General features: G+C 40.9%; 3 protein-coding genes and 1 long non-coding RNA gene across 4 annotated transcripts; 2 read left to right on the top strand and 2 right to left on the bottom strand.

The window, feature by feature from the left end:
• Positions 1-3,621: 3,621 nt before the first annotated feature.
• On the bottom strand, positions 3,622-10,221 carry LOC125378732. The gene is made up of 3 exons (XM_048394686.1): positions 10,038-10,221; positions 5,279-5,400; positions 3,622-3,950 (listed from the first exon to the last, which is right to left on the bottom strand). Exons 1-3 carry the CDS (start codon positions 10,219-10,221, stop codon positions 3,666-3,668), a joined length of 591 nt encoding a protein of 196 aa, XP_048250643.1. The 3' UTR covers positions 3,622-3,665.
• Positions 10,222-11,824: 1,603 nt separating this feature from the next.
• Positions 11,825-23,537, bottom strand: LOC124151552. Its single transcript, XM_046524069.2, has 9 exons — positions 22,870-23,537; positions 22,003-22,182; positions 19,995-20,112; positions 18,894-19,061; positions 17,478-17,654; positions 16,925-17,086; positions 15,657-15,762; positions 13,481-13,602; positions 11,825-12,153 (listed from the first exon to the last, which is right to left on the bottom strand). Exons 1-9 carry the CDS (start codon positions 23,466-23,468, stop codon positions 11,869-11,871), a joined length of 1,917 nt encoding a protein of 638 aa, XP_046380025.2. The 5' UTR covers positions 23,469-23,537; the 3' UTR covers positions 11,825-11,868.
• A 23-nt stretch (positions 23,538-23,560) lies between these two features.
• LOC124151551 lies at positions 23,561-24,573 on the top strand. The gene is made up of 2 exons (XR_006863386.2): positions 23,561-24,100; positions 24,194-24,573. It is a non-coding gene; the product is annotated as an uncharacterized LOC124151551 (long non-coding RNA).
• A 339-nt stretch (positions 24,574-24,912) lies between these two features.
• Positions 24,913-25,552, top strand: LOC124151550. Its single transcript, XM_046524068.2, has one exon. The coding sequence runs from the start codon at positions 25,047-25,049 to the stop codon at positions 25,530-25,532; it is 486 nt and encodes a 161-aa protein (XP_046380024.2). The 5' UTR covers positions 24,913-25,046; the 3' UTR covers positions 25,533-25,552.
• Positions 25,553-26,320: the final 768 nt, after the last annotated feature.

Here is a 26,320-nt window from a genome sequence, read left to right as displayed (position 1 = left end):
GCCTCCAGGTAGGACGGGTGTCTGTTTGCCTACAGGTAAGACGGATGTATCAGTTAGCTTACAGGTTAGACGTATGTATCCGTTTGCCTTTAGGTAAGGCGGATGTATCAGTATGCCTCCAGGTAAGACGGATGTGTCAGTTTGCCTGCAGGTAAGACGTATGTATCAGTTAGCTTACGGGTAAGACGGATGTATCAGTTTGCCTACAGGTAAGGCGGATGTGTCAGTTTGTCTACAGGTAAGACGTATGTATCCGTTTGCCTATAGGTAAGGCGGATGTATCAGTATGCATCCAGGTAAGACGGATGTATCAGTTTGTCTACAGGTAAGACGGATGTATCAGTATGCCTCCAGGTAAGACGTGTGTATCAGTTAGCTTACAGGCTAGACATATGTATCCGTTTGCCTATAGATAGGACGCAAGCATCAGTATGCCTACAACTTAAACGTATGTATCAGTTCGCCTACTAGGGAGGCGTATGTATCACTTTGCCTACAGGTAAGACGGATGTGTCAGTTTGCCTACAGGTAAGACGGATGTATCAGTTAGCTTACAGGTTAGACGTATGTATCAGTTTGCCTACAGGTAAGTCGTATATATCAGTTTGCCTACGCGTAACATGCATGCATAATTTTGTACACTACATCCCCTTATTTTACAACAATGCTGATCATACGGTCAACATGACTCAAGTACGTGGTCTCCCAATCAATAAGATGACAGGACATTGACACGATTGAAGATGCATCTTGCAAGGCAGCACTAAACGAAACTGAAAGGCAATTATGAATTCAACCTGTTGTTGTTGTACAAATCTTATAGTATATGGATTCCACATAGACATTAACCAATTATTAAAAGACAGCGTTGAGACAATATTAATGTATGGTACTTAAGAATTAGAAAACTGCCCTCTATCCTACTATTAGTAATCTTAATTTTATTGTTAGCGAACACCATAATATGAGCAAAAAAGATATATATAGCATGTTTTTAGTTTGGTTACAACCAATAGATTCAAATAATGTCATAAATAGATGAGAAAGATCTGTTTAAAACTACGTCAGTAACGCCAGTCACAGTGATAGCGCGTAACGCATTTACATCAAGTGCAGGACATCAAAATGGCCGACACGATAAACGTGATGGGTGGAGATTTCCGAAGATGTTAATGAACCTGTGGCAATTACACGTGTCAGGCATTACTGATCAACTGCCCGATCATTGAAATGTGATTGATTATAAAGATGTGTCAAGTAGATACTGAGTTAAAATTTAACATTGCTGTAGATGGTCACTGTCAGTCTAGACACTGATCGAGTTGATAGTTTAAATGAGCATTTCTTCGTTTTGCTCTCGGGGATGGGTCGTAGAAAGCATATATTCGTGGACGGACATGCAGTCAGACTCTGTGACTTTTCTTAATGTATGCCACAATTATAGTATCCAAATGATCTGTGTTCATGCGTGCAAGGGAATCACCAGGGGTTTCCCCAGGCATGTGGATACAGGCCTTCTGTGTTTACGTCATTTCAAGAATAGACTTTCGGCCCCTTGTTCAATGGAAAAGCCATGTATCCACCGTAACAAATTATCAATAGGTAACAGATACTTCCATGAAGTGTTAAAGACATTTAGAGCCGACTTCATTTTCGGCTGGTATCAATATTATATGTATAGGCGCCGACGTGTAGCACTTTGTGAATGAACAATTGAGGTGATAACGCCTATTTACACCACAAACACAACATAACTATTCGCAGTATTTAATCAGTCAAATTGTACATTTGATACACTATTAATCCATACTCCTGGCGTACTTCGCAACTCCAAACATCTGAATGACATAGGTATAGGCGTCTGATGACCAGAAGGTTAAGAACACGGCGTTGTCGTTGTTGCCGGGGAAGACGCTGGGTGTGTGGTAGCGGCCGCGGACATGTTTCATCTTCCGTTCATATTCTCCCTCTGGTATGATGTCTTCAACCCCCATTTTGGCATGACCATGAGCACAAAACGTGTTGTTGATTCTTGTGCCACTGAACAGCTCAAGTCGGTTCATCAGATAGAAGTATGGTTCCATCTGCAATTCTAAGCCAGCCTTAATTTACAAGATGCGATCTCGTTCTGATGGCCATGCTCGGTGACTTAGGTTGATTGCGATCACTGTAACGCGGGGGCGTTGATCGTTACTCATTATGTCAATCACTAGATTATCGGGTCGAGACTCCATATTACACAGAATGCTGTCATTTAGCTGGAATGGTGCTAAGTGCGTCGTAAAACAACAAACAAGCTAATTCTGTCACAACAAACCGTTACTGCAATGTTCACCTACGCTGTATACTAATTCTACCATGACATTCATGAATGTTGATTCTGGTTAAAGAGTTTTTCTTTTTGCTACGGAAACCCCTTTCAAATGGATTAAATCTTTTCACACAAAAAGCGTGCATATGGAGACATCAATAGCCTTCATATCGATTCATAAAAAAATTCTGCCGATCGATCACCCCCATATGAACTGTAAAACGTATCTATATTTTCTCTTTTACACGCTGGGTCTCAAATACAAGCCAGGTCTCCAAAACACGCCGAGTGAAGCATGTCTGAGGAAACTTTATTCAAGACAACAGGTTGCTTAGAAACCATTTGTGAATTTTTGCCATCTCCGTCTACTACCACCGTAAGAATTTGGCAGGAGAGGTGTTTAAAGTCCATCATAAAAAAACTCAAATTGACAGGACAAATCATGCAGATACCTCGTGTCAAAATAGATGGCTTGTCTGCAGCCATAAAAGCGTCTTGTCAGCAGTCTAAAAAGCAGCTGTTCAGTCATACTCCAGTTCCATTGGTAATCACATTGTACCAGCAGGCACATTCCCAGTGAATCTACAGGTTAATGTTGAACCACATCATAGATCGGGGTTGTCATCTTGTTTCGTAACATGTCTGCTGAGGCACGTGAGATGTAAACACTGGCAGCCATATTGACAGTTTTGAAGTGTGAGGAACTTTGATGATGAGGTGAAGAAGCGTTTATTTATTTTTTATTTACTGGTGGTAATTGCTAACAAACTAATATGACTTACACTTGCTAAATAAATAGTAGAATGTTAAGTCATAAAGTATGTTGAAGAAATATATTCGTATAGCATTTTAAAAACTAGTTCTACAACCTCTAACCCCTAAAATTTCAAAGAAATTACCTCTCTCGCTGATTTCCAAGAATTCACTTGAGGTCAGTCCAAACAGTGCACAGCGGGTTGGTAGAAATTAAAACATCTGTCTTTGGACTAAGTTTGGAGGGTTGTTTGTCAACCATTTTTTGAAAGCTATGTGTTTTGAACACTTGTTTTGAACAACTCAAGTCTTGGTGTTTTTAATCTTGAACTTAACTAATATTTGTTACATATATAACTACCTGGGATCACTTTTCGGAATGTTCAAAGATTGGAACCTACATGATGTGTCATCCTAAATTAAAGACGTATTTAGTAAAGTCGACTTCGTTATCGCTTAGTGTCAATACTATATGCATAGACGCCGAGTTGTAACACTTTGTGAATGAACAACTGAGGTGATAACGCCCAGTTCCACAAACAAGCACATCATCATTATGTTATTTGCAATATTTAATCAATCAATTTGTACATTTGATACACTACTCATCCATAGTCCTTGCATACTTCGCAACTCCCAACATCTGGATGACGTAGGTGTAGGCGTCCGAGGACCAGAAGGGGAAGAATACGGCATTGTCATTGTAGCCGGGGAAGACGGTAGGTGTGTTGTAACGGCCCATATGTTTCATCTCATACTGGTACTCCTTCTCCGGAATTAAACCCTCCACGCCTTCTATATATTTAGCAGTGTGAATTTCAGTTCTGTTCATCCTGGTCCCATGAAATAGCTCGACTCGATTCACTGGGTACAGTAACGGGTATGTCTGAAACAGAAGCGACCGTTTATTTCAACAACAGTAACTGAATCTGATAGCGTCTGGTATGACGAAAACAATATCATTCAAATGATCTCATCTTTGATATTTATAAACGCAAGAAATTCTTGTTCACATTCATAAGAAAGCTTGATTGTCGATTGTACAATTCCGACCATATAATGAGCATGCACCCGTCAAATAGTGACTTCAGGTGTTCGTGAAAAGGTGAGCGTATCATGCTACCCTGGTAGCTCTCGTCACAAACACATGCAAAAGCAAGTCAAATATTCAGAACGTCTTCTGTCAATATTAATACTAGACATTAATTATCAATATACAGTTTAAAACAGCAGCCATCGACAGTGAAAAAGTATAGTTATCCACAGTTCGTGTGCAACATTAGAATACAGTAAAGGTTTATATTTTGTTTCAGGCAGACAATAACGGTCGCATATACCGTGTTGAATTAGCTTGAAGTAACGGCGTTTAGTCATTACTTTACTCCCGTATGTTTGAGCCTTTAGTTAAAGATATGTGTGAGTCCTTTGGATTCAATGCCACATTAATATTATATTATTACTGTGCAAATGAAAGAAAGATTAGACATAAGCGAATGTAAATTAAGACAGTCACCATTTAATTATAAGGTTGCCTGTCCCATGACTACAAGTTGCACAAGGTCTGTGTCCAGGGGAATATGACGTGTGACAGGTACATTCTTTAAATCATGCACCTTGTGGCTACCAGACCTTTCTACATGGACGACAAAGCAAGACACCAATCTCAACAGGTATCAGCGTTCCTCTAGCAGAACGCCATAACGACCATCCCTAGTCCCGCCATGAATCTGCAGGGGAGCATGATACAGTCGCTGGACCAGCGAGGGATCAATCTACAGGAAGACACATATACAGGAACTGACACAAGCATTACATAGAAAATTGCAACATCTACCATCAGACGTCTCCAGGAGGCTACATGACGGCTATACACGCTATTGACAACCTCGTGACGGGAAGACATGTGTTGGCCAAAACGGACATTTTTAGTAACAACTTACGAGGGCATGTTAAAGCCATACTTAATTCAAGTACCAATTTTGTCAACTTGAAATGAAATGTCCCCAATAATACAAATCTTACTTTCTAAAATGTCACTATTGTTGTCTTTATTTAACGACGAAGACTTGCTCTTTCGGGATAACAAGCAGCATGTTCTAGTTCTATGCCATAGACTAGAGGCCTGCGCACGTTTCAACCCTATGGTCCAGGTGTATTGACCCTGTCAAACTAATGATGCTAATATGTCAAACTGACAGCTATGTGTATACGTACTGTACGTCCCTTGTAGGAGCCGGAGAAGAAAGCATTCCACGGTTCGAACCCACTGAACATACCGAAGTAGTACGACCAGCTGACGATTCTGTCGACTGTAGTCTTTACATTAGCGGGTGTATCTATAATGAATAACGTACATGATTATTCAGAATCAGAGGTTAACAAGAAGTCGATGGTCGGACATGTAATCCTACACGGAAGCGAATTAGTGTTAAAAACATGCTGTGGTATTTAATATCTGCCAAATGTGTAGAGCTGATTAAATTAATCATTCGTTCAACACTTGGACATGCTCTATTGAAAGTACATATTGATATTATCTGAAATATATCGCTCAATAATCGAAACTAGCCTGATGAAATATGTTTCACACAGAAACCTCGTTGTCTGGAAACCCACCACACGCAGGACGATATTATAATTATATACTGAACCGCAAAAGAAACGTCACCATGGCTAGATATATGAGTAACCTTATTTGTCCAAACACTGTAAACATACTTTGAGAGGTATTAAAAAGATGAAACTTGGCATCAAGGTTGAAATTAAAGTGTCCAATGTTCTTAAAGTGAAACACAACACTAGCCTCTGAGAAAATGCCATCACAAGTCAGTATCTAGTGTGTCCGCCTTTTGCATTAATGCCTGCCATGCAACGTTGATACATGGAATGAATGAGGCGGTTGATGAAGTATATAGGCACTTGAGCCTACACTCTGAGGAACGCCTGACGCAGTTCAGCTGCAGTTGTCGGCCTTGGTCGGACGTCATCCAACCATCGTTGAATTTCGTCCAGCAAGTGCTCAATAGGATTTAAATCGGGACCGAGGGCAGGCCACTGCATGGTTCTGATGCCATTCTGCTGAAGGAAGTGTTTTGTTGCTATCGTAGTGTGGGCACGGGCGTTATCATGCTGAAACTCGTGGTTGCAGCGACGTCCCAAAGGAGGTATGGCATGTGGTCTCAAGACTTGATCAATGTAGCGAGCTGCTGTGACACCATTGCCTCTCCCAGGACCTATGTTCTGGAAGACCACAGGGTCGACCCTCTGTGCAAGACCAATTTCAACCCACACCATGATGCTCGGACAACCCAACGAGTCTCTCTCAACAACACAAGCATCCGAATAACGTTCCCCACGGCGTCGCCAGACTCTCTCTCTCTGCCATCTGCTGTTGAGATACAGTAACAGCTCTCGTCTGAGAAGAGGACTCTTCTCAGCTGCTGTGGCACCAATGCTGGTTCTGTGTTGCCCACTGAAGACAGTCCCGGCGATGACGTGGTGTCAGAATAGGTCCTCGGTGTGGCCTGTGGCAGTGGAGGTCAATCGTCGACAAAGCGACCTTGAAGAAGCTGTCGCACAATCTGACGATCCTGACGTCGGGTGGTAACCATTGGTCTTCTACTACGTGGTCGGTCATCTGTAGCGTTGGTGGTCTGGTTCCGTTGCTGGAACCTGTGTATGGTCTTTACGTGGACTTGAAATGCATTGGCGGGCGGTTTGTCCAGATTGCAATCGTCCAAGGGCTTGGTGTCGCTGATTCCTTGTCAATCTTGGCATGTGGTATCAATTCAATAACGAATGAATGTTAACCGGTCTGGGTGGATTTTTATAGGGTAAGAAATGGGGGAACGCCTGTGCATTTCTATTTGCACAGAACTCACGTGCATCGGGTAACCATGGGTGATCGGTTTTATTGTCATCAACAACAGAAATATGATATTCTGCAGTACCATGTTCAAAATGTCAAATAAATCTAGATGTGTCGAATTTCAGTGGTTGAAAATATATACCTAGTGCTCCAAACAGTAGGATTGATAAGATAGCACTCTGAGAGATCATTGTGTCTGAAAGCAGGTGTTTTTCTGTATGTAAAGCTTTATCTATATCTTTTTGTGTCGTATGTTTGAAATCTGCTCGTACCACTAGGAATCTCATCAGGCCATAAGTGAATAACGGACATGGAGTTGTAACATATAGGTACGTGACGTCATAACATTTAGAAGAACTATGACGTCACAATACCAAGGTGAAAATGGACAAAGAACATACGCCTTTACATTTCACTTAGGCGCGTTTTTATGAATAAAACGTTGCTCTTTTTTTAAATAATGTAGGTTCATGATCAAAATTTAGCTTGTATAGCGGGAAAAGTAAAACGTTGTCGTTGCCACATGCATCATGATGTTGAATCATCTTGAATCGTGTGGTTGTGTGGCTGCCTTATTTGTGAACAGTGAAGATTCATTCTTCTTTTCAATTTATGATCTTTCTGATATACCTTTCATGGTACTAACTACAAACAATCAGGTAAATAATATTTCTGGTATTACAAGTCATATTTTCGTTTACAGTAAATTTAGTATCTTCTGTAACTTGGAGATGAACAACCTTCAATTATGTTGCTGCAAGTAAGGCAGCATTTGTCACTGCACTAAGGCATGCCTCTGATTTGTGGATGTTCCAAAACCCTAACCTGACATTTGTATTTGATGCCCTGAAGCGTTATGCCTACAGGTACCACTGTAATGTATGCATCCCTCTGACTACAGGTACGATGTAACCATCCCTCTGACTACAGGTACGATGTAACCATCACTCTGACTACAGGTACGATGTAACCATCACTCTGACTACAGGTACGATGTAACCATCACTCTGACTACAGGTACGACGTAACCATCACTCTGACTACAGGAACGACGTAAACATCACTCTGACTAAAGGTACGACGTAACCATCAGTTTGACTACAGGTACGACGTAGGCATCAGCCTACAGTGGTAAGACGGGTGTATCAGTTTGTCTACAGGTAAGACGGGTGTATCAGTTTGCCTACAGGTAAGACATGTACATTGGTTTGCCTCCAGGTAAGACGTATACATCAGTATGCCTCCAGGTAAGACGGATGTGTCAGTTTGCCTCCAGGTAAGACGGATGTATAAGTATGCATCCAAGTAAGACGGGTGTGTCAGTTTGCCTACAGGTAAGACGGATGTATCAGTTAGCTTACAGGTTAGACGTATGTATCCTTTGCCTATAGGTAAGGCGGATGTATCAGTATGCCTCCAGGTAAGACGGATGTATCAGTTAGCTTACGGGTAAGACGGATGTATCAGTTAGCTTACGGGTAAGACGGATGTATCAGTTTGCCTACAGGTAAGACGGATGTATCAGTATGCCTCCAGGTAAGACGGATGTATCAGTTAGCTTACAGGTTAGACGTATGTATCCGTTTGCCTATAGATAGGACGTCAGCATCAGTATGCCTACAACTTAAACGTATGTATCAGTTCATCTACTGGGGAGACGTATGTATCACTTTGCCTACAGGTAAGTCGTATGTGTCAGTTCGCCTACAGGTAAGACGCATGTATCAGTTCGCCTACAGGTAAGACCTTTGTATCCGTTTGCCTCCAGGTAAGACGGATGTGTCAGTTTGCCTACAGGTAAGACGGATGTATCAGTTAGCTTACAGGTTAGACGTATGTATCAGTTTGCCTACAGGTAAGTCGTATATATCAGTTTGCCTACGCGTAACATGCATGCATAATTTTGTACACTACATCCCCTTATTTTACAACAATGCTGATCATATGGTCAACATGACTCAAGTACGTGGTCTCCCAATCAATAAGATGACAGGACATTGACACGATTGAAGATGCATCTTGCAAGGCAGCACTAAACGAAACTGAAAGGCAATTATGAATTCAACCTTTTGTTGTTGTACAAATCTTATAGTATATGGATTCCACATAGACATTAACCAATTATTAAAAGACAGCGTTGAGACAATGTATGGTACTTAAGAATTAGAAAACTGCCCTCTATCCTACTATTAGTAATCTTAATTTTATTGTTAGCGAACACCATAATATGAGCAAAAAAGATATATATAGCATGTTTTTAGTTTGGTTACAACCAATAGATTCAAATAATGTCATAAATAGATGAGAAAGATCTGTTTAAAACCACGTCAGTAACGCCAGTCACACTGATAGCGCGTAACGCATTTACATCAAGTACAGGACATCAAAATGGCCGACACAATAAACGTGAGACGTGGCGATTTCGGAAGATGTTAATGAACCTGTGGCAATAACACGTGTCAGGCATTACTGATCAACTGCCCGATCATTGAAAGGTGATTGATTATAAAGATGTGTCAAGTAGATACTGAGTTAAAATTACACATTGCTGTAGATGGTCACTGTCAGTCTAGACACTGATCGAGTTGATAGTTTTATTGTGCATTTCTTCGTTTTGCTCTCGGGGATGGGTCGTAGAAAGCATATATTCGTGGACGGACATGCAGTCAGACTCTGTGACTGTATGCCACAATTATAGTATCCAAATGATCTGTGTTCATGCATGCAAGGGAATCCCCAGGGCTTTCCCCAGGCATGTGGCTACAGGCCTTCTGTGTTTACGTCATTTCAAGAATACAGTTTCGTAACAACGTATGAACGTTTCGCAGTCATGTGATCGGCCCCTGTGATCGGTTCAATGGAAAAGCCATATATCCACCGTAACAAATTATAAATAGGTAACAGATACTTACATGAAGTGTTAATGACATTTAGAGCCGACTTCATTTTCGGCTGGTATCAATATTATATGTATAGGCGCCGACGTGTAGCACTTTGTGAATGAACAATTGAGGTGATAACGCCTATTTACACCACAGACACAACATAACTATTCGCAGTATTTAATCAGTCAAATTGTACATTTGATACGCTATTAATCCATACTCCTGGCGTACTTAGCAACTCCAAACATCTGAATGACATAGATGTAGGCGTCTGATGACCAGAAGGTTAAGAACACGGCGTTGTCGTTGTAACCGGGGAAGACGGTGTGTGTATGGAAGCGGCCACGGACATGTTTCATCTTCTGTTTGTATTCTTCCTCTGGTATGACGTCTTCAACCCCCATAATGGCATGACTATGAGCACGAAACGTGTCGCTGATTCTTGTGCCATTGAAAAGCTCAAGTCGGTTCATCGGATAGAAGTATGGTTCCATCTGCAATTCTAAGCCAGCCTTAATTTACAAGATGCGGTCTCATTCTGATGGTCATGCTCGGTGACTTGGTTGATTGCAATCACTTTAACGCGGCGGCGTTGATCGTTACTCATGATGTCACTCATTAGATTATCGGGTCGAGACTCCATATTAAACAGGATGCTGTCATTCAGCTGGAATGCGTTGTAAAACAACAAACAAGCTATTTCTGTCACAACAAACCGTTACTGCAATGTTCACCAAGCTATGTACTAATTCTACCATGACATTCATGAATGTTGATTCTGATTAAAACGAGTTTTTCTTTTTGCTACGGAAACCCCTTTCAAATAGATTAAATATTTTCACACAAAAAGCGTGCTTATGGAGACATCAATAGCCTCTATATCGATTCATAAAAAAATTCTGCCGATCGATCACCCCCATTTGAACTGTAAAACGTATCTATATTTCCTCTTTTACATGCTGGGTCTCAAATACAAGCCAGGTTCACAAAACACGCCGCGTGAAGCATGTCTGAGGAAACTTTATTCAAGACAACAGGTTGCTTAGAAACCATTTTGTGAATTTTTGCCATCTCCGTCTACCACACTGTAAGAATTTTGGCAGGAGAGGTGTTTAAAGTCCATCATTAAAAAACTCAAATTGACAGGTCAAATCACACAGATACCTCGAGTCAAAATAGATGGCTTGTTTGCAGCCATAAAAGCGTCTTGTCAGCACCCTAAAAAGCAGCTGTTCAGTCATACTCCAGTTCCATTGGTAATCACATTGTACCAGAAGGCACATTCCCAGTGAATCTACAGGTTAATGTTGAACCACATCATAGATCGGGGTTGTCATCTTGATGCATAACATGTCTGCTGAGGCACGTAAAATGTAAACATTGGCAGCCATATTGACAGATTTGAAGTGGGAGTAACTGTGATGATGATTTTGAGAAGCATATATTTTGATTTTTTATTATCTACTTGTGGTAATTGCTAACAAACTAATATGACTTACACTTGCAAAATAATTAAGTAGTAGAATGTTAAGTCATAAAGTTTGTCGAAGAAATATAATCGTTTACAATTTTAAAACTAATTCTACAACCTGTCACCCCTACAATTTCAAAGAAATGACCTCTCTCGCTGATTACCAAGAATTCACTTGGGGTCAGTCCAAACAGTGCACAGCGGGTTGGTAGAAATTAAAACATCTGTCTTTGAACTAAGTTTGGAGGGTTGTTTGTCAACCATATTTTGAAAAACTATGTGTTTTGAACAACTCAAGTCTTGGTGTTTTATATGTTATATTTGTAACATATATAACCACCTGGGATCACTTTTCTGAATGTTCAAAGATTGGGACCTACATGATGTGTCATCCTAAATTAAAGACGTATTTAGTAAAGTCGACTTCGTTATTGCTTAGTGTCAATACTATATGCATAGACGCCGAGTTGTAACACTTTGTGAATGAACAACTGAGGTGATAACGCCCAGTTCCACAAACAAGCACATCATCATTATGTTATTTGCAATATTTAATCAATCAATTTGTACATTTGATACACTACTCATCCATAGTCCTTGCATACTTCGCAACTCCCAACATCTGGATGACGTAGGTGTAGGCGTCCGAGGACCAGAAGGGGAAGAAAACGGCATTGTCATTGTAGCCGGGGAAGACAGTAGGTGTGTTGTAACGGCCCATATGTTTCATCTCATACTGGTACTCCTTCTCCGAAATTAAACCCTCCACGCCTTCTATATATTTAGCAGTGTGAATTTCAGTTCTGTTCATCCTGGTCCCATTAAATAGCTCGACTCGATTCACTGGGTACAGTAATGGGTATGTCTGGAACAGAAGCGACCCTTTATTTTAACAACAGTAACTGAATCTGATAGCGTCTGGTATGACGAAATTAATACCATTCAAATGATCTCATCTTTGATATTTATAAACGCAAGAAATTCTTGTTCATATTCATAAGAAAGCTTGATTGTCGATTGTACAATTCCGACCATATAATGAGCATGCACCCGTCAAATAGTGACTTCAGGTGTTCGTGAAAAGGTGAGCGTATCATGCTACCCTGGTAGCTCTCGTCACAAACACATGCAAAAGCAAGTCAAATATTCAGAACGTCTTCTGTCAATATTAATACTAGACATTAATTATCAATATACAGTTTAAAACAGCAGCCATCGACAGTGAAAAAGTATAGTTATCCACAGTTCGTGTGCAACATTAGAATACAGTAAAGGTTTATATTTTGTTTCAGGCAGACAATAACGATCGCATATACCGTGTTTAATTAGCTTGAAGTAACGATGTTTAGTCACTACTTTACTACCGTATGTTTGAGCCCTTAGTTGAAGGTATGTGTGAGTCGTTTGGATTTAATGCCACGTTAATATTACTGTTCAAATGAAAGAAGGATTAGATATAAGTGAATGTAAATGTAGACAGTCACCATTTAAGGTTGCCTGTCCCATGACTACAAGTTGCACAAGGTCTGTGTCCAGGGGAATATGACGTTTGACAGGCACATGCTTTAAATCATGCACCTGATGGTTGTACCACCTTCTGGCTACCAGACCTTTCTACATGGACGACAAAGCAAGACACCGATCTCAACAGGTATCAGCGTTCCTCTAGCAGAACGCCGTAACGACCATCCCTAGTCCCGCCATGAATCCGCAGGGGCGCAAGATTCAGACGCTGGACCAGCGAATGATCAATCTACAGGAACCCCATCACAGGAACTGACACAAGCATTGCACAGAATATAGCAACACTTACCATCAGACGTCTCCAGGAGTCCACATGACGGCTATACACGCTATTGACAATCTCGCGACGGGAAGACATGTTTTGGCCAAAACGGAATTTTTAGTAACAACTTACGAGGGCATGTTAAAGCCATACTTAATTCAAGCACCAATTTTGTCAACTTGAAATGAAATGTCCCCAAAAATACAAATCTTACTTTCTAAAATGTCACTATTGTTGTCTTCATTTATCGACGAAGACTTGCTCTTTCGGGATAACAAGCAGCATGTTCTAGTTCTATGACATAGACTAGAGGCCTGCGCACGTTTCAACCCCATGGTCCAGGTGTATTGACCCCGTCAAACTAATGATTCTAATATGTCAAACTGACAGCTATGTGTATACGTACTGTACGTCCCTTGTAGGAGCCGGAGAAGAAAGCATTCCACGGTTCGAACCCACTGAACATACCGAAGTAGTACAACCAGCTGACGATTCTGTCGACTGTAGTCTTTACATTAGCGGGTGTATCTATAATGAATAACGTACACGATTTTAGTTCTGTATTAAGTGATTATTCAGAATCAGAGGTTAACAAGAAGTCGATGGTCGGACATGTAATCCTACACGAATGCGAATTAGTGTTAAAAACATGCTGTGGTATTTAATATCTGCCAAATGTGTAGAGCTGATTAACTTAATCATTCGTTCAACACTTGGACATGCTCTATTGAAAGTACATATTGATATTGACTGCAATATATAGCTCAATAATCGAAACTAGCATGATGAAATATGTTACACACAGAAACCTCATAGTCTGGAAACCCACCACACGCAGGACGATTATAATTATAAACTGAACCGCAAAAGAAACGTCACCATGGCTAGATATTTGTGTAGCCTTATTTGTCCAAACACTGTAAACATACTTTGAGAGATATTAAAAAGATGAAACTTGGCATCAAGTTTGAAATTAAAGTGTCAAATGTTCTTAAAGTGAAACACAACACTAGCCTCTGAGAAAATGCCATCACAAGTTAGTATCTAGTGTGTCCGCCTTTTGCGTTGATGCCTGCCATGCAACGTTGATACATGGAATGAATGAGGCGGTTGATGAAGGATATAGGCACTTGAGCCCACACTCTGAGGAACGCCTGACGCAGTTCAGCTGCGTTGAATTTCGTCCCACAAGTCCCACAAGTGCTCAATGGGATTTAAATCGGGACCGAGGGCAGGCCACTGCATGGTTTTGATGCCATTCTGCTGGAGGTAGTGTTTTGTTGCTCTCGTAGTGTGGGCACGGGCGTTATCATGCTGAAACTCGTGGTTGCAGCGACGTGCCAAAGGAGGTATGGCATGTGGTCTCAAGACTTGATCAATGTAGCGAGCTGCTGTGACACCATTGCCTCTCCCAGGACCTATGTTCTGGAAGACCACAGGGTCGACCCTCTGTGCAAGACCAATTTCAACCCACACCATGATGCTCGCACAACCCAAAGAGTCTCTCTCAACAACACAAGCATCCGAATAACGTTCCCCACGGCGTCGCCAGACTCTCTCTCTGCCATCTGCAGTTGAGGTACAGTAACGGCTCTCGTCTGAGAAGAGGACTCTTCTCCGCTGCTGTGGCACCAATGGTGGTGCTGTGTTGCCCACTGAAGACGGTCCCGGCGATGACGTGGTGTCAGAATGGGTCCTCGCTGTGGCCTGTGACAGTGGATGTCAATCGTCGACAAGTGACCTTGAAGAAGCTGTCGCACAATCTGAAAATCCTGACGTCGGTCGGTAACCATTGGTCTTCTACTACGTGGTCGGTCATCTGTAGTTTTGGTGGTCTGGTACCGTTGCTGGAGCCTGTATATGGTCTTTACGTGGACTTGAAATGCATTGGCGGGCGGTTTGTCCAGATTGCAATCGTCCAAGGGCTTGGTGTCGCTGATTTCTTGTCAATCTTGGCATGTGGTAGCAATTCAATAACGAATGAACGTTAACCGGTTTGGGTGGATTTTTATAGGGCAACAAATGGGGGAACGCATGTGCATTTCAATTTGCACAGAACTCACGTGCATCGGGTGACCATGGGCGATCGGTTTTATTGTCATCTGCTTTGTTTTTTTATCATCAAATTTCCTTTTGCCAAACAAGGTAATATTAAATTTTAGAAACTTTGAAAAAATTACCCAAATATTTAAATGCAATGTTACTTGGGGTGACGTTTCTTTTGCGGTTCAGTATATATAATCTACAGGAACACAGAACTTGCACCAGTATAATATACATATTGTTCGACTTTCAGCATTGGAACTGATTGTGAAACCTGACGAGATATTGTTGGAACATGGCTGAAAGCAGTGTAAAATTTCATTCACCTACTCACTTACTGCGAACACATGATAATCCATGTTAATTTGGAAATTTGTTAATCCGATGGTTTCATTGGAATCGTACCGTCCGTATAAACGAGGTTTCATTGTATATATTTAAAACATCAAACACTGCAGGTTGACAGCTGACATCGACATATTTATGTGTTCATACAGACTAGCTGTCGTGTGGTATTTGAGGAAAGTGAGGAAACTCACCTTTATCCCAGATGACCTTCTCGGTGTGCTGGTCCTGCGTGGTCCAAGTGGTCATCAGAGCATTCAGCGCCATGGAAGTCGTGAAGACACGGTCCTCCGCGTTGTTCTGCAATACATTTTTACTCAATGTTTATAGGTACATGCGTTGAAGCGCTAAATTGCATCCAATTGGTTAACCTTCTAAGACCCTAGTGACTTACCAGTAATGATAATAATAATAGCAACAATATATTACACATTTTTGTAGCTCAAAACCGCTCTTTGTCACATGCTGTCCTGATCTCACATAGAAGCGAGTTGCACATAAACATATCTGACATGGCTGGAATGTTGCGTCCCTTGGGCACACCAGAAACCTGTGATTGTGGGTTCGAATCCCGGTTCGGCCCGATTATGTTTCTAGGTTTGTCAGCACCATACCTGTGCTCGTGGGTTTCACCAAAGTGGTAACCGTCTGAGACTTTCACTCCCACATTAAGCTGACCCGCCGCGATACAACTGGAATAATGTTAAAAGCGGCTTTAAGCGCAACTCACTCACTCACTCACTCATGGCTGGAATCCTCTGTCTCCGAAGGTCTTGGTTGTTCTGTGACAACATACGTCTGTACAGCACTGCAACCATCAATTGCATAAACCAAAATTACAAACAAATGTCTACGGTCACCCGCGGTGATTTCAGGTAAGACTACAGGTCCCTATCAAACTATGCAGGTCGTAAAGGGAGAGTAAACTGATCGTGTGTTCCTGGAGAGACGAAAATGCTTATCGTAAGAGGCGACTGACAGGATCGGGTGGTCAGGCTCGCTGACTTGGTTGATGCATGTCTTGGTATGTCAATTGTGTGTATCAATGTGGCGTTGTCAATCGCTGGACTGTCTGGTCCAGACTTGAATTATTAACAGACCACCGCTGGTGATATTCAACAAACATACAAACAATACAGTGCAGATCACGTCTGATTTTATTCTGCCAAATTAGTCATAGACTCAGAAAATGTCAAAGTATATTACCTTCTCCGGCTCATATAAACGTCATATAACATTCATTCACAACATGACCCTCAACCCAGATGAACCAGCTGAACACTGTTGATTTAAGTCAAATTTATGAAATTATAAACCACTTCATGTATATTATAGGTTAAAGCTGAGGTTCGATTACCTGCCGTTATATTGCTGGAACGTTGCTAAAAGTGACTCACTCAATAACTCTTTCATAGCATAACTTCGTCAAAGCAAAATTTCGCCTGCCAACACATAAACTTACCACAGTTTGGTTTTCATATGTTTTATCTGCATTGCCAAGAAAGTCGTCATAGTATATGAGGTCATATCCTGCTTGAGAGCCTGTCTTGCCCTGGGTGACAAGTCTGGGGCTGGCGTATGTTCTCAGTACACGCTTGAAGTCCGCTAGAACCTGTTCCATGCCCTGCAAGTAGGAAGGAAATATTGTACTTTGACCTGTACAGTCCACATTTATGTTGCTTGACTCTTTAAAGTTTTTGTAATTCAAACGTTTGTCATATCGTAACGACGTTGCAAATCATGTGTTTATGTAGTTCAAGAGCTGGTACCACATGTAGTCTTTCGTACAGGCTAAGCCTTAGTCTGGATGCGTTCCGTAACTGATTACAGAATGTGTACTGTCGTTGAGGAAATTCACTTTGACCTGAATGTTTGATAAGCATGATCACAATCATGATCCAAGAGTGTATTAGCTTTCATCAGAACACCTCCGATAGATAATTTACGACAATAACAATGTCATTTGGATTAGACCTTTCGAAACTATTAGGTTTAGCCTTAAAGCTTGTCATCACCTTATGTGGTAGCGATCCCGTCCTGTCCAGAGTTTCCTGTAGTTTGTTGTACGTCCTGGCCACGAACCAGTAGAACTCTATGACAGAGGGGTAGTACGTCAACGCCAGGTCTGCTCGGTCGGAGAAGTTAGTCTGAACTTGGAAAGCGATCATCCTCGATGTATCATTATAGATTTGCTGAAAGACAGAAATGCTTACATTGACTAACCAGAACTATCTTGGAGTCGCCCAAAGACCATATGTCCAACATACTTGAGGCTGGCTTTTATCGTGGCTTTGAGCGGTACGTTGTACTTCAGTTGTATCCCGGCATTACAGATTCATTTGATGCAGGCCAAAGATCTTTAGGAAACAAACGAACATGGGTAAGGTGCTGAGAATCACATACATCTATTAACAAAGTGATTCTGGAGTTTGAACCCGCAATCATTGTGTTTTGCGCATCTAAGGGATGTAACTGTTAAGCTAATTGCGATGCTGTGGACAACTTGGAAAATCAAACCAAAGTCGATGAAGAATTTTCCTTATCCGGCTAATCAATGAAACTGTGTTTCAAAATCCTTCTCTTGTATTACCATTTGGAAATGTGTCGCGGTATCTTACGTCCTTTTGAGTTCCTGGACAAGATTCATCATTATTTGAATCCTTGATGGTTATCAGTTCGTCACTAATGATCAGGATTTGACACTAGGGGGTCCTCCCAGATTACAAAGATATGATCGATATACTGTTAAAAATGGTGTCAAAGTCAGAACAAAGTAATTTGGCCAAGATGTTTAACTAAGCTTCTGGTCTAACGATGATCTGATATCGTTTTCAATAACCATCAAACAGCCATTTCCCTTCCACTGATTTACCCACCTGGACTAGAAATAAAGGAGACCAAAGAGTGACAAAACACTCTCCACAAGACTGTATGACAAGAGGATTGACTTCAATGTTCCAATAGTAACTTTCCCTTCATGTCGAGCAATATTTCAGAAGTCCCAGCTTTTGGTGTTTACATTCCACTACGTTTGAGATACACTCGAGCATGCTCTTTCTGCTAAGTTTTCAAAGAGTACAACACGACTCTGAAGTTCACAAAATTTATGGTAGACACATGTGGAGAACATTTCCAAATCTGACGCATCAGTATCAAAAAAGTTGTTCGATGCAATTCCCTATGTTTACGTGTGCCATATAATTCCGGGTTTACTCAGATGAACAATTGACTTCCCTTTGCATGTGTTTGTGATGGGTTCCACCAGTGGGCCAGGATATCCTGACCTTTTCGCGAACACCTGGTATCATCACTGTTTGATAGTGATTCACAAACACATGCTTATGATACAGTCGGAATCATACAATCGCTTTCAGCAGAGATTTATTAAATATGGAACGGATTTGTCGCATTAGTTTACCGCTTTGACTGACCATAATTTCAGGATCATCCAACAGTGATGGTTGAAAGAGGCTATTGATGATTCCATTGGTGACGCCAAATATGAAGTTAGCACACACAGTGACGTCGATGTTGTTGATGTTGAAGGGCATCATGACTCCCTTGTCAAACCACGTGCGTACCTCGTCGGTGTCCTGGATCTGTACACATCAATGTTAATTTTAATATTTCAATAATCTCAGTTATCATGTCACATAATACAATACAGTGCGTTAAACATTACATGAATGTTGCTATTCATGAGAATGTTGCAACTGCGCCCTATTGCCATGGTGGACTGGAGTCGGCAGGAATGCATGGAATTACTTCACAAAGTGATCTCAGCGAAAGTTTTACTTGTTGCACTGAGAGATATAGGTCCTTCGACGGCGATATCTCAGATATACAGAACGTACAATTGGTGTGATCTCCAAGGTGTGTGAGCGCTAAATCTACCGTGCCTCCTGTAAGCTGGTCGTTCTAGAGTCGTCAATGTAGCCTCACTATATGTTTCTATGGTTCACGTTTCTTTCGCGGTGAGTATGATCTAAATGCTGGACCTAAGCGTTAAGATAATAGAAAGTCCACTGTGCTTGAAGTATGAAAGTAGCTTTAACGTATACAAAAACTATAACAACCACATCGCTGTCATACTTTGTTGACATATATTCGTACTTGTAGGTCTAAGTTACATAAGCGTACTGTATACCCATATCTCCGACACGCTGAACGTGTGCTAGTCGTGTATGAACATGTAAAGAATAAACTACGACTCTCGTGTCTCTAGTCATACGGCAGCAGTAAATGTCTCTCTGAAGACAACTCGTGAAACAAGTCCAACGACCCGCAGTTAGTCCTTGATATGTTTCATGGTATATATGATCCACGTATCAGTATTTATACTGACGTTAATGATACTTTAATCAATGACATCATCAGTACTTTTGAATGTTAACAGGGTACTACGCGACATACTTCTAACTGTTATCAGAAGGTTATAGAAATAACAATATTTATGAACCCGCCTTTTTATCTGTGTCTGACATATAGATGATGATAAGTTAAATGGTACGAATGTACCCATGTATACAAACCCATGTTGGCACTAAGGCTACATCGTGACCGGCTTGTTTCTCCTGCTCCAACCAATGTCTGAGGTAGTAGTACGTCCTGGAGTCGATGGTATTTACCCTTTGGTTCCCAGAGAAGGGTCTGTGTGATATACAGAATTAGCGGTATAATCTTGAAATATTTGAAAATAATACTTTCGGATGATATTGATCAAACAATAACAATGATGTATTGGGAATTCAATGAATATGGAAGGTCCCTTCCATGTAAATACATCTACCTTGGCCACATTGGCGTTACAAGTTGCACTAACTATGCATTGAAGTTGGTACGTCAGAGGAAAAGGGACCTAGAGGCCACTTCGTACGTATTCTGTACCTGGAGAATAGAAGGAGAATAAGATGGCACGACGCCCTTTTCCTTTCAACATACAGTTACAATCGCGGGTGATTGGGGTTAGTTAGTTAGTTTCATGTGGATATTTTAACATCAGAATAAAACCTTTTTTATGTAAAAGTAAGTAGTAATTATAGCATGGAAGCAACTCAACATGCATCAACAAGAAACATGTACTTTTAGCAGATCTCGACCCCCAAGATACACTTTGGTTCTAATTATGTTTTCATATTGTTTGGTCTCCTTGACCACCATGTATTTTTCAAACTGTTGTCAAATGATTATCGTCTTACTGTGGTCAACATAACACAATTGAAGGATATAGCCATTGTCGAAAACCTTTAATTTTGATGTATCACATTTCCTGTAGGCGATTAGTTAGGATTGGTTAGCAACTTGGGGTGCAGGATACGCTCGCTTTGTCAGAAACAGCTAAAAAACACATGTTCCACGATGCAGTCAAAATCGTACAACGGACTCCGTCCGCGGATAGGATTAGGGAAATGGTTTAGTCGGTGTAAATTACTCATGTTTCAAGCTTTCTGCTAATGATGTTGATAGCCTTTTTTGACCAATCAGATATGCATAATGCATGGTGTACTTAAATCTATGTTAGTTAAAAATAAATATCATCGTCATTCTCATGCTCATTGTCATTCTCATTCTAATTCTCCCATGTCTACCAGCATCATCTTGCTGACACACTGTCAGAACCTAAAGAACCATGAATTCCAAAATAAATCTCCTCGATTGTAGTTTGAACAACTTGACTGTCGGAAAAAAAAGTATACACTTGAAAATTGGATTTGACTGGAAACAGGAAAATGTCATTTGGCTGGAAACAGTGGGAGAAACACTGCAGAAATAGAGTTAAAACACAACTACCGTACCGGTATCAAATAGAAGCAAATAATGTTTTATCGTAAAATAAACCACACGTAGTTCTTTATTGTTCTTCAAGATTTATCGCGTGGCTATCTAATATTTCAACATGGTTCTATCTTGACGTCATTTCTGGGGATTCGAATACGCGCTCCCAACTGGATGACGTCATTTATTGGACGACGTCATTTTTTTATGGAAAGTATCCTTGCGGAGGAGGGATTTCTGAAGCCGCTGCTCGACCGCCCGTCCAATACCCCCTCGGCCGCGCCCCTTCCTAAGCGAAGGTGACGGTTATTTCGTCGTAACGGTTTTCTGCCAGTAATCATATGCTTGTCTCATATGCGCCTCTCATGGTTTAATCCTCCTGCAGTGTTTTATTGTACGATAATCAACGACCACGAGTCGTTTATTTCTTAAATACAAATACCGTTTCAGGGCCACAAAACAGGATTATAATTGCTGCCCACCACTGGGTTAAATGAGGTGAAGTGGGAATTAACGTCGCGTTTATGATTATGTTACTCATATGGGGACGTGCATGCATGTGTGTGTATGTGTGCATGTACGTGTGTGTGTGGCTATTTGCATTTGTGCAGACGTAATAAATACGATGCTGGTTTTAAAGTGCAAGCCCACTGAGACACCATACCGTGGTCTAACATGGATAACCTACTCAGACATAGTTCTTGTTTCATCAGGGACTCATTCCCGTATAAAGATGAAGATAAGCATGCCCTCTACCATACTGACCTGTAGGCGTAATACTTGAGGGCGTCGAACACAGATGTGAGATTGGTGTTGTGGGATCGCCACATCTTGTCGTAGGTCGGGTACAGATGGGACATCTCCGAGAGGACGGAACCCAGACCAATGTTAAGGAAGGTGTCATCGAAGTCCGGTGGGATGTGAAACGCCTTTGTGTAACCACCTCTGTAGCCAAAGATATCGGTTTTATGCCGATTTGGACAGTATTGCCATTACAGCACAGAGCGTGTGCTTGATCAAGGATGAAAGCAGGAAGTAACGCCTTAGGCTTTTACCACGTCGGTGAAACCCACGAGTACCGGTAATTTGTCGACAGAGAAATAGTATCAGGGCGAATCTTAGATTCGAACTCATGATCACAGTTTTGTGGCACGCCTAAAGGACGCAATTCTTCACGGCGATTGCACAAAAACTTTGCTTTCCGTGCCTCCGCGAACTCTGAATGCTGGAGCCAATGTCAATTGATTCGTGGAGTGACACGGTTCTTTATGTCCACTTTATATATTATTTATATAATTATAATAGACCACATACTGATATCCTGCAGCACCCTAACTAGCTGGATACAATCGACACGTAGATATGTTCTGTATCATATTTGTACAAGAGTGAGTGAGCATGGTTGTACGCTGCTTTTAGCAATATTCCAGAGATATCACGGCAGGTGACACCAGAAATGGGCTTCACACATTGTACCCATGTCGGGAATCGAGCCCAGGTCTTCGGCGTGACGAGCGAACGCTTAAACCACTAGGCTACCCGACCACCCCTTTTTCATAAGAGGTTGTCAAATTTATCAGGGTACTTACATATGAAAATCGGAAACAATACGAGCATCAAAATAATACAGACCTGATCCTCATTAAGACTTTAACGATCCCCTCAACATCTTTCAGACCCAGTTTCTCGAGGAACTCATACATCGCATTCAGTGGCATGACGTCAGTCATTTTGATGAGGTCATTGAGATTGATGGGGTAACTGTTATAGACTCCGAGTGTCTCATTGTATTTCTGAGGCCAGAACGTCATCAATGAGTTAGAATAGTTCACATTCATATCATGGTGGCTCTTAATGGCATTCAAACCATTGGTCATTTCTTCGTGCGTCGGTCCATACGATGTGCTATTGATATACCTCCTTCCTTCGACCAGGCAAGCCATAACGTAGGTGGTTGTGAACATATTGTTGTCGAATATGCCAAATAGTTCTCTGAACAATACATAATCTGGGTAACCGTGGAAGTTCAGCTTGACATCACTGGGCCACATTCCTTGTTCCTCATCCCATCTGAATGGAGGAAAGAAGTGCTTTGTTTTAGGTACTTGCAGGTCCATAACTTGCGACTTCAATGTTTCAGTCGCCAACTTCAGTGACGGTAGATCAAATGGCAACTCATCGGGTGTGACGATTGATATCAACAACAGAGATATGATATTCTGCAGTACCATGTTCAAAATGTCAAATAAATCTAGATGTGTCGAATTTCAGTGGTTGGAAATATATACCTAGTGCTCCAAACAGTAAGATTGATAAGATAAGCGAGAACATCGTGTCTGAAAGCAGGTGTTTTTCTGAATGTCAAGCTTTATCTTCTTGAGTTGTATGTGTGAAATCTGTAATTATCAAATGTTAATGATTATAGAATAACCCACGAGGTACGAGTGATTACGGAAAATATGTCACGAGTGAAATGAATGTTTTAAGTTCCGAGCTATAGCTTTGTCGTAATGAATGACCCGACTTTACCCAGATATGAGACAGTCGAAACCAGGAATGACAAGAGAACCGGCGTTACAGTTTAATCCGGATAACAAGTTTAATGAACATCGTGTGTGATTTGAGACAAGTGTGACTGATTGCAATTGGAAACATGTGCATGTGGGATTTTAGGAAAACTTGTCAAACACGCTTGTGGACTGGACACAGTCAGATGACGGGAGTTTGTTGATATTTTGATGTGATTCATAATGGTCGAATACCTGTTGATAGACTAACACGGTATCTGGAGACTTGGTGACAAGGTGTCCGCATTCACGGAGTTCATTTAGTTCAATATCGGACACAGGATCAGCTCGCTGGGGTAAGTTTTCTTTTCCTTGTATTTTTAATTATTTTTGGTATGATGTGTTTTCAAATTAGTCTTTTTTCATTGTGTTTTCATTTTCATTGGCAGTTATCGATGTCATCATCGTTCACAAAGGCAAACCTGTCTGTACTAAGTCCGGTTTTGGGTTTCGCGGAATAGCAAGTCCTCTAACACAAACGCAAACCCGGAGTTGGTGGTGTTGATCTTGGCGCACTAGGAACAGTTTCCGGCAACATCACAATCTGAATCTTGGAACTTCAATCTGGCCATATGCAGTTTTGACAACAAAGACATTAAATGTGTTCAGAGGTTGAATTATACGAATAACTTTTCATGTCAGTCAGATCTCAGTCCGCTTTAACGAGGTCATTTACTTTGACAGGTGTCAAATGTTTGTTTACAAACGCAGACGTAGCTTTGGTTTTTAATGTAAAACGAAAATCATGTGAAATAAATGAAAAATAAATGATGTGGAATCATGTTCTTGATATGAAACTATGTTTCTTGTCTTTAAAATCTTGAATCAGTGAGATTGTAGCACGTAAAATATCTGAAAAGAAAGGCGTGGATTTATAAATGAATGGGATGAGAAAAAAATAGTTCCGTTGTCCAATGAAAATTGATCATTGATCAACTTCGAGAATCACTAATTGCACACTGTGCAAATATCAAAAAGTTATTAACTGCACATTTGAGTCCAGGGCCCGGTTGTTCAGAACCCGGTTATATTAACGTCAGGTTAACTCCTAACAAACCGTTAAATATTTAACCACACGTTAGTTAACCAGCCGTTAAAATACTGTTGCAGGATCAATAGTTAACAATTAGGTTAGCTAACCACTCGGTTAAATTTTAACATCTTGGTTAAAGCACCGATTAGGTTAAATATTATCCCAGAATTCCAAGCGTTAGTACTTCCGTCACTGTGTCGTATCGAATAATGGCCGAAACAGCGTCGATGACTGAGGAAACTCCAAGGAAAATAAGAAAGAAAAGAAACAGGAATTCTACTGTGGATGAAGAAAATATCATCCAGTCAATGGTGGAGAGTAATTCACAAGTACCTCATGAAAAACTGAGCAGTGAAGTTACCAATAAGAAGAAGTCTGCTATTTGGATGGCTATCACCAAGACAGTCAACATGAAGGGCGTAGCGCTTCGATCTGTTGATGAGGTGAAGGAGAAATGGAGCAACATGACAAGAAAGGCCAAGAAAACCTTCACGGACTACAGGCTGCAACAGAGGAAGACCGGAGGGGGACCCCCACCATCCGAACCGAGTCAGGCTACTTCTCGAATTATTGAGATAATGCAAGATTCAGCAAGTTTCAGCGGGATATCAGGGGGCTTAGAATCGGAAATTCTTCCAAGTAAGTGCTTTCATAGTAACATATTTTATAAAAGCTGTCAATCTGTGCTGAAATAAGGGTATATCTATGGAATTGTACTAAGCCGCCTACTCATTTTCATACGTTCGAAAGTCGTCTGTTTATGTTGACACGGAATATCCCTTTTCTATATTTAGACATGACCTTGAACTTTTTCGAAAGAATGTGTTTGCCTCCCATCTCTACAATATATGAACAATGCAGCCAACTTTGTATGAACTTTTACTATTCACGTGAGATTCACGAGTATTATTATTATATCAACCCAGTCTACGATGCTGTAAACCGTAGAAACGAATATAAGATTGTTGAACACAATTTCGTGAGCCTCCATCAGGCGACGGAATGTGACGCAATTTCTCTTCTGTGGTGTCAACATCGAGTCTAAAGCCTATTGTTTTAGCAAGAGCGGGATATCTGCTGTAACAGAGGATACGTAAAGTAATGCTATTCCAAAAACTTATGACAAACCTGACTTGGTCACGTTTATATTTCACAAATTCATCTGTGAGCAAAGATTATTTATGAGCACGCTTCCGCTCCTCCATATGTAGAGGTCAAGGTCAGTAAGGTAAATTATTGTGAAGCGGTAGTAAAATGAATTTAATGAAAATATAATAAAATGAATAATTCAGTTACACACATTAAAACGAAACGAATAGTCAGAGCCATAAAGACACAGTCAACATAATTTCGGTCTCCTGAATTTGTAATGAAGTGAATATTCTGTTGATGTTAGTCAATACATTAATACCCAATAACATTCAAAGTATATTGTCTTTCTCTGAATCATAAATGATTAAAACAAGAGTAGATCCGTATATAA

The sequence above is a fragment of the Haliotis rufescens genome, unplaced genomic scaffold, assembly GCF_023055435.1.
Source record: "Haliotis rufescens isolate VD_foot unplaced genomic scaffold, xgHalRufe1.0.p SCAF_13, whole genome shotgun sequence".
NCBI lineage: Eukaryota > Metazoa > Mollusca > Gastropoda > Lepetellida > Haliotidae > Haliotis > Haliotis rufescens.
The sequence above is the reverse complement of the archived record's forward strand: the minus strand, read 5'-3'. Positions and strand labels throughout refer to the sequence as shown.

Excerpts from the sequence above, each read along its gene's own strand:
- LOC124151552 (XM_046524069.2), bottom strand. The coding sequence starts at position 23,468 with ATGGTACTGCAGAATATCATATCTCTGTTGTTGATATCAATCGTCACA. Across the intron at positions 22,183-22,869 it reads AAAGTCTTAATGAGGATCAG|AGGTGGTTACACAAAGGCGT; the intron begins GTCTGTATTATT and ends CTTTGGCTACAG. Across the intron at positions 17,655-18,893 it reads TGGATGATCCTGAAATTATG|CAAATCTATAATGATACATC; the intron begins GTCAGTCAAAGC and ends TCTGTCTTTCAG.
- LOC125378732 (XM_048394686.1), bottom strand. The coding sequence starts at position 10,221 with ATGGGGGTTGAAGACGTCATACCAGAGGAAGAATACAAACAGAAGATG. Across the intron at positions 5,401-10,037 it reads AGTTGCTAAGTACGCCAGGA|ATACACCCGCTAATGTAAAG; the intron begins GTATGGATTAAT and ends TATTCATTATAG. Across the intron at positions 3,951-5,278 it reads GCTCCTACAAGGGACGTACA|ACATACCCGTTACTGTACCC; the intron begins GTACGTATACAC and ends CTTCTGTTTCAG.
- LOC124151550 (XM_046524068.2), top strand. The coding sequence starts at position 25,047 with ATGGCCGAAACAGCGTCGATGACTGAGGAAACTCCAAGGAAAATAAGA.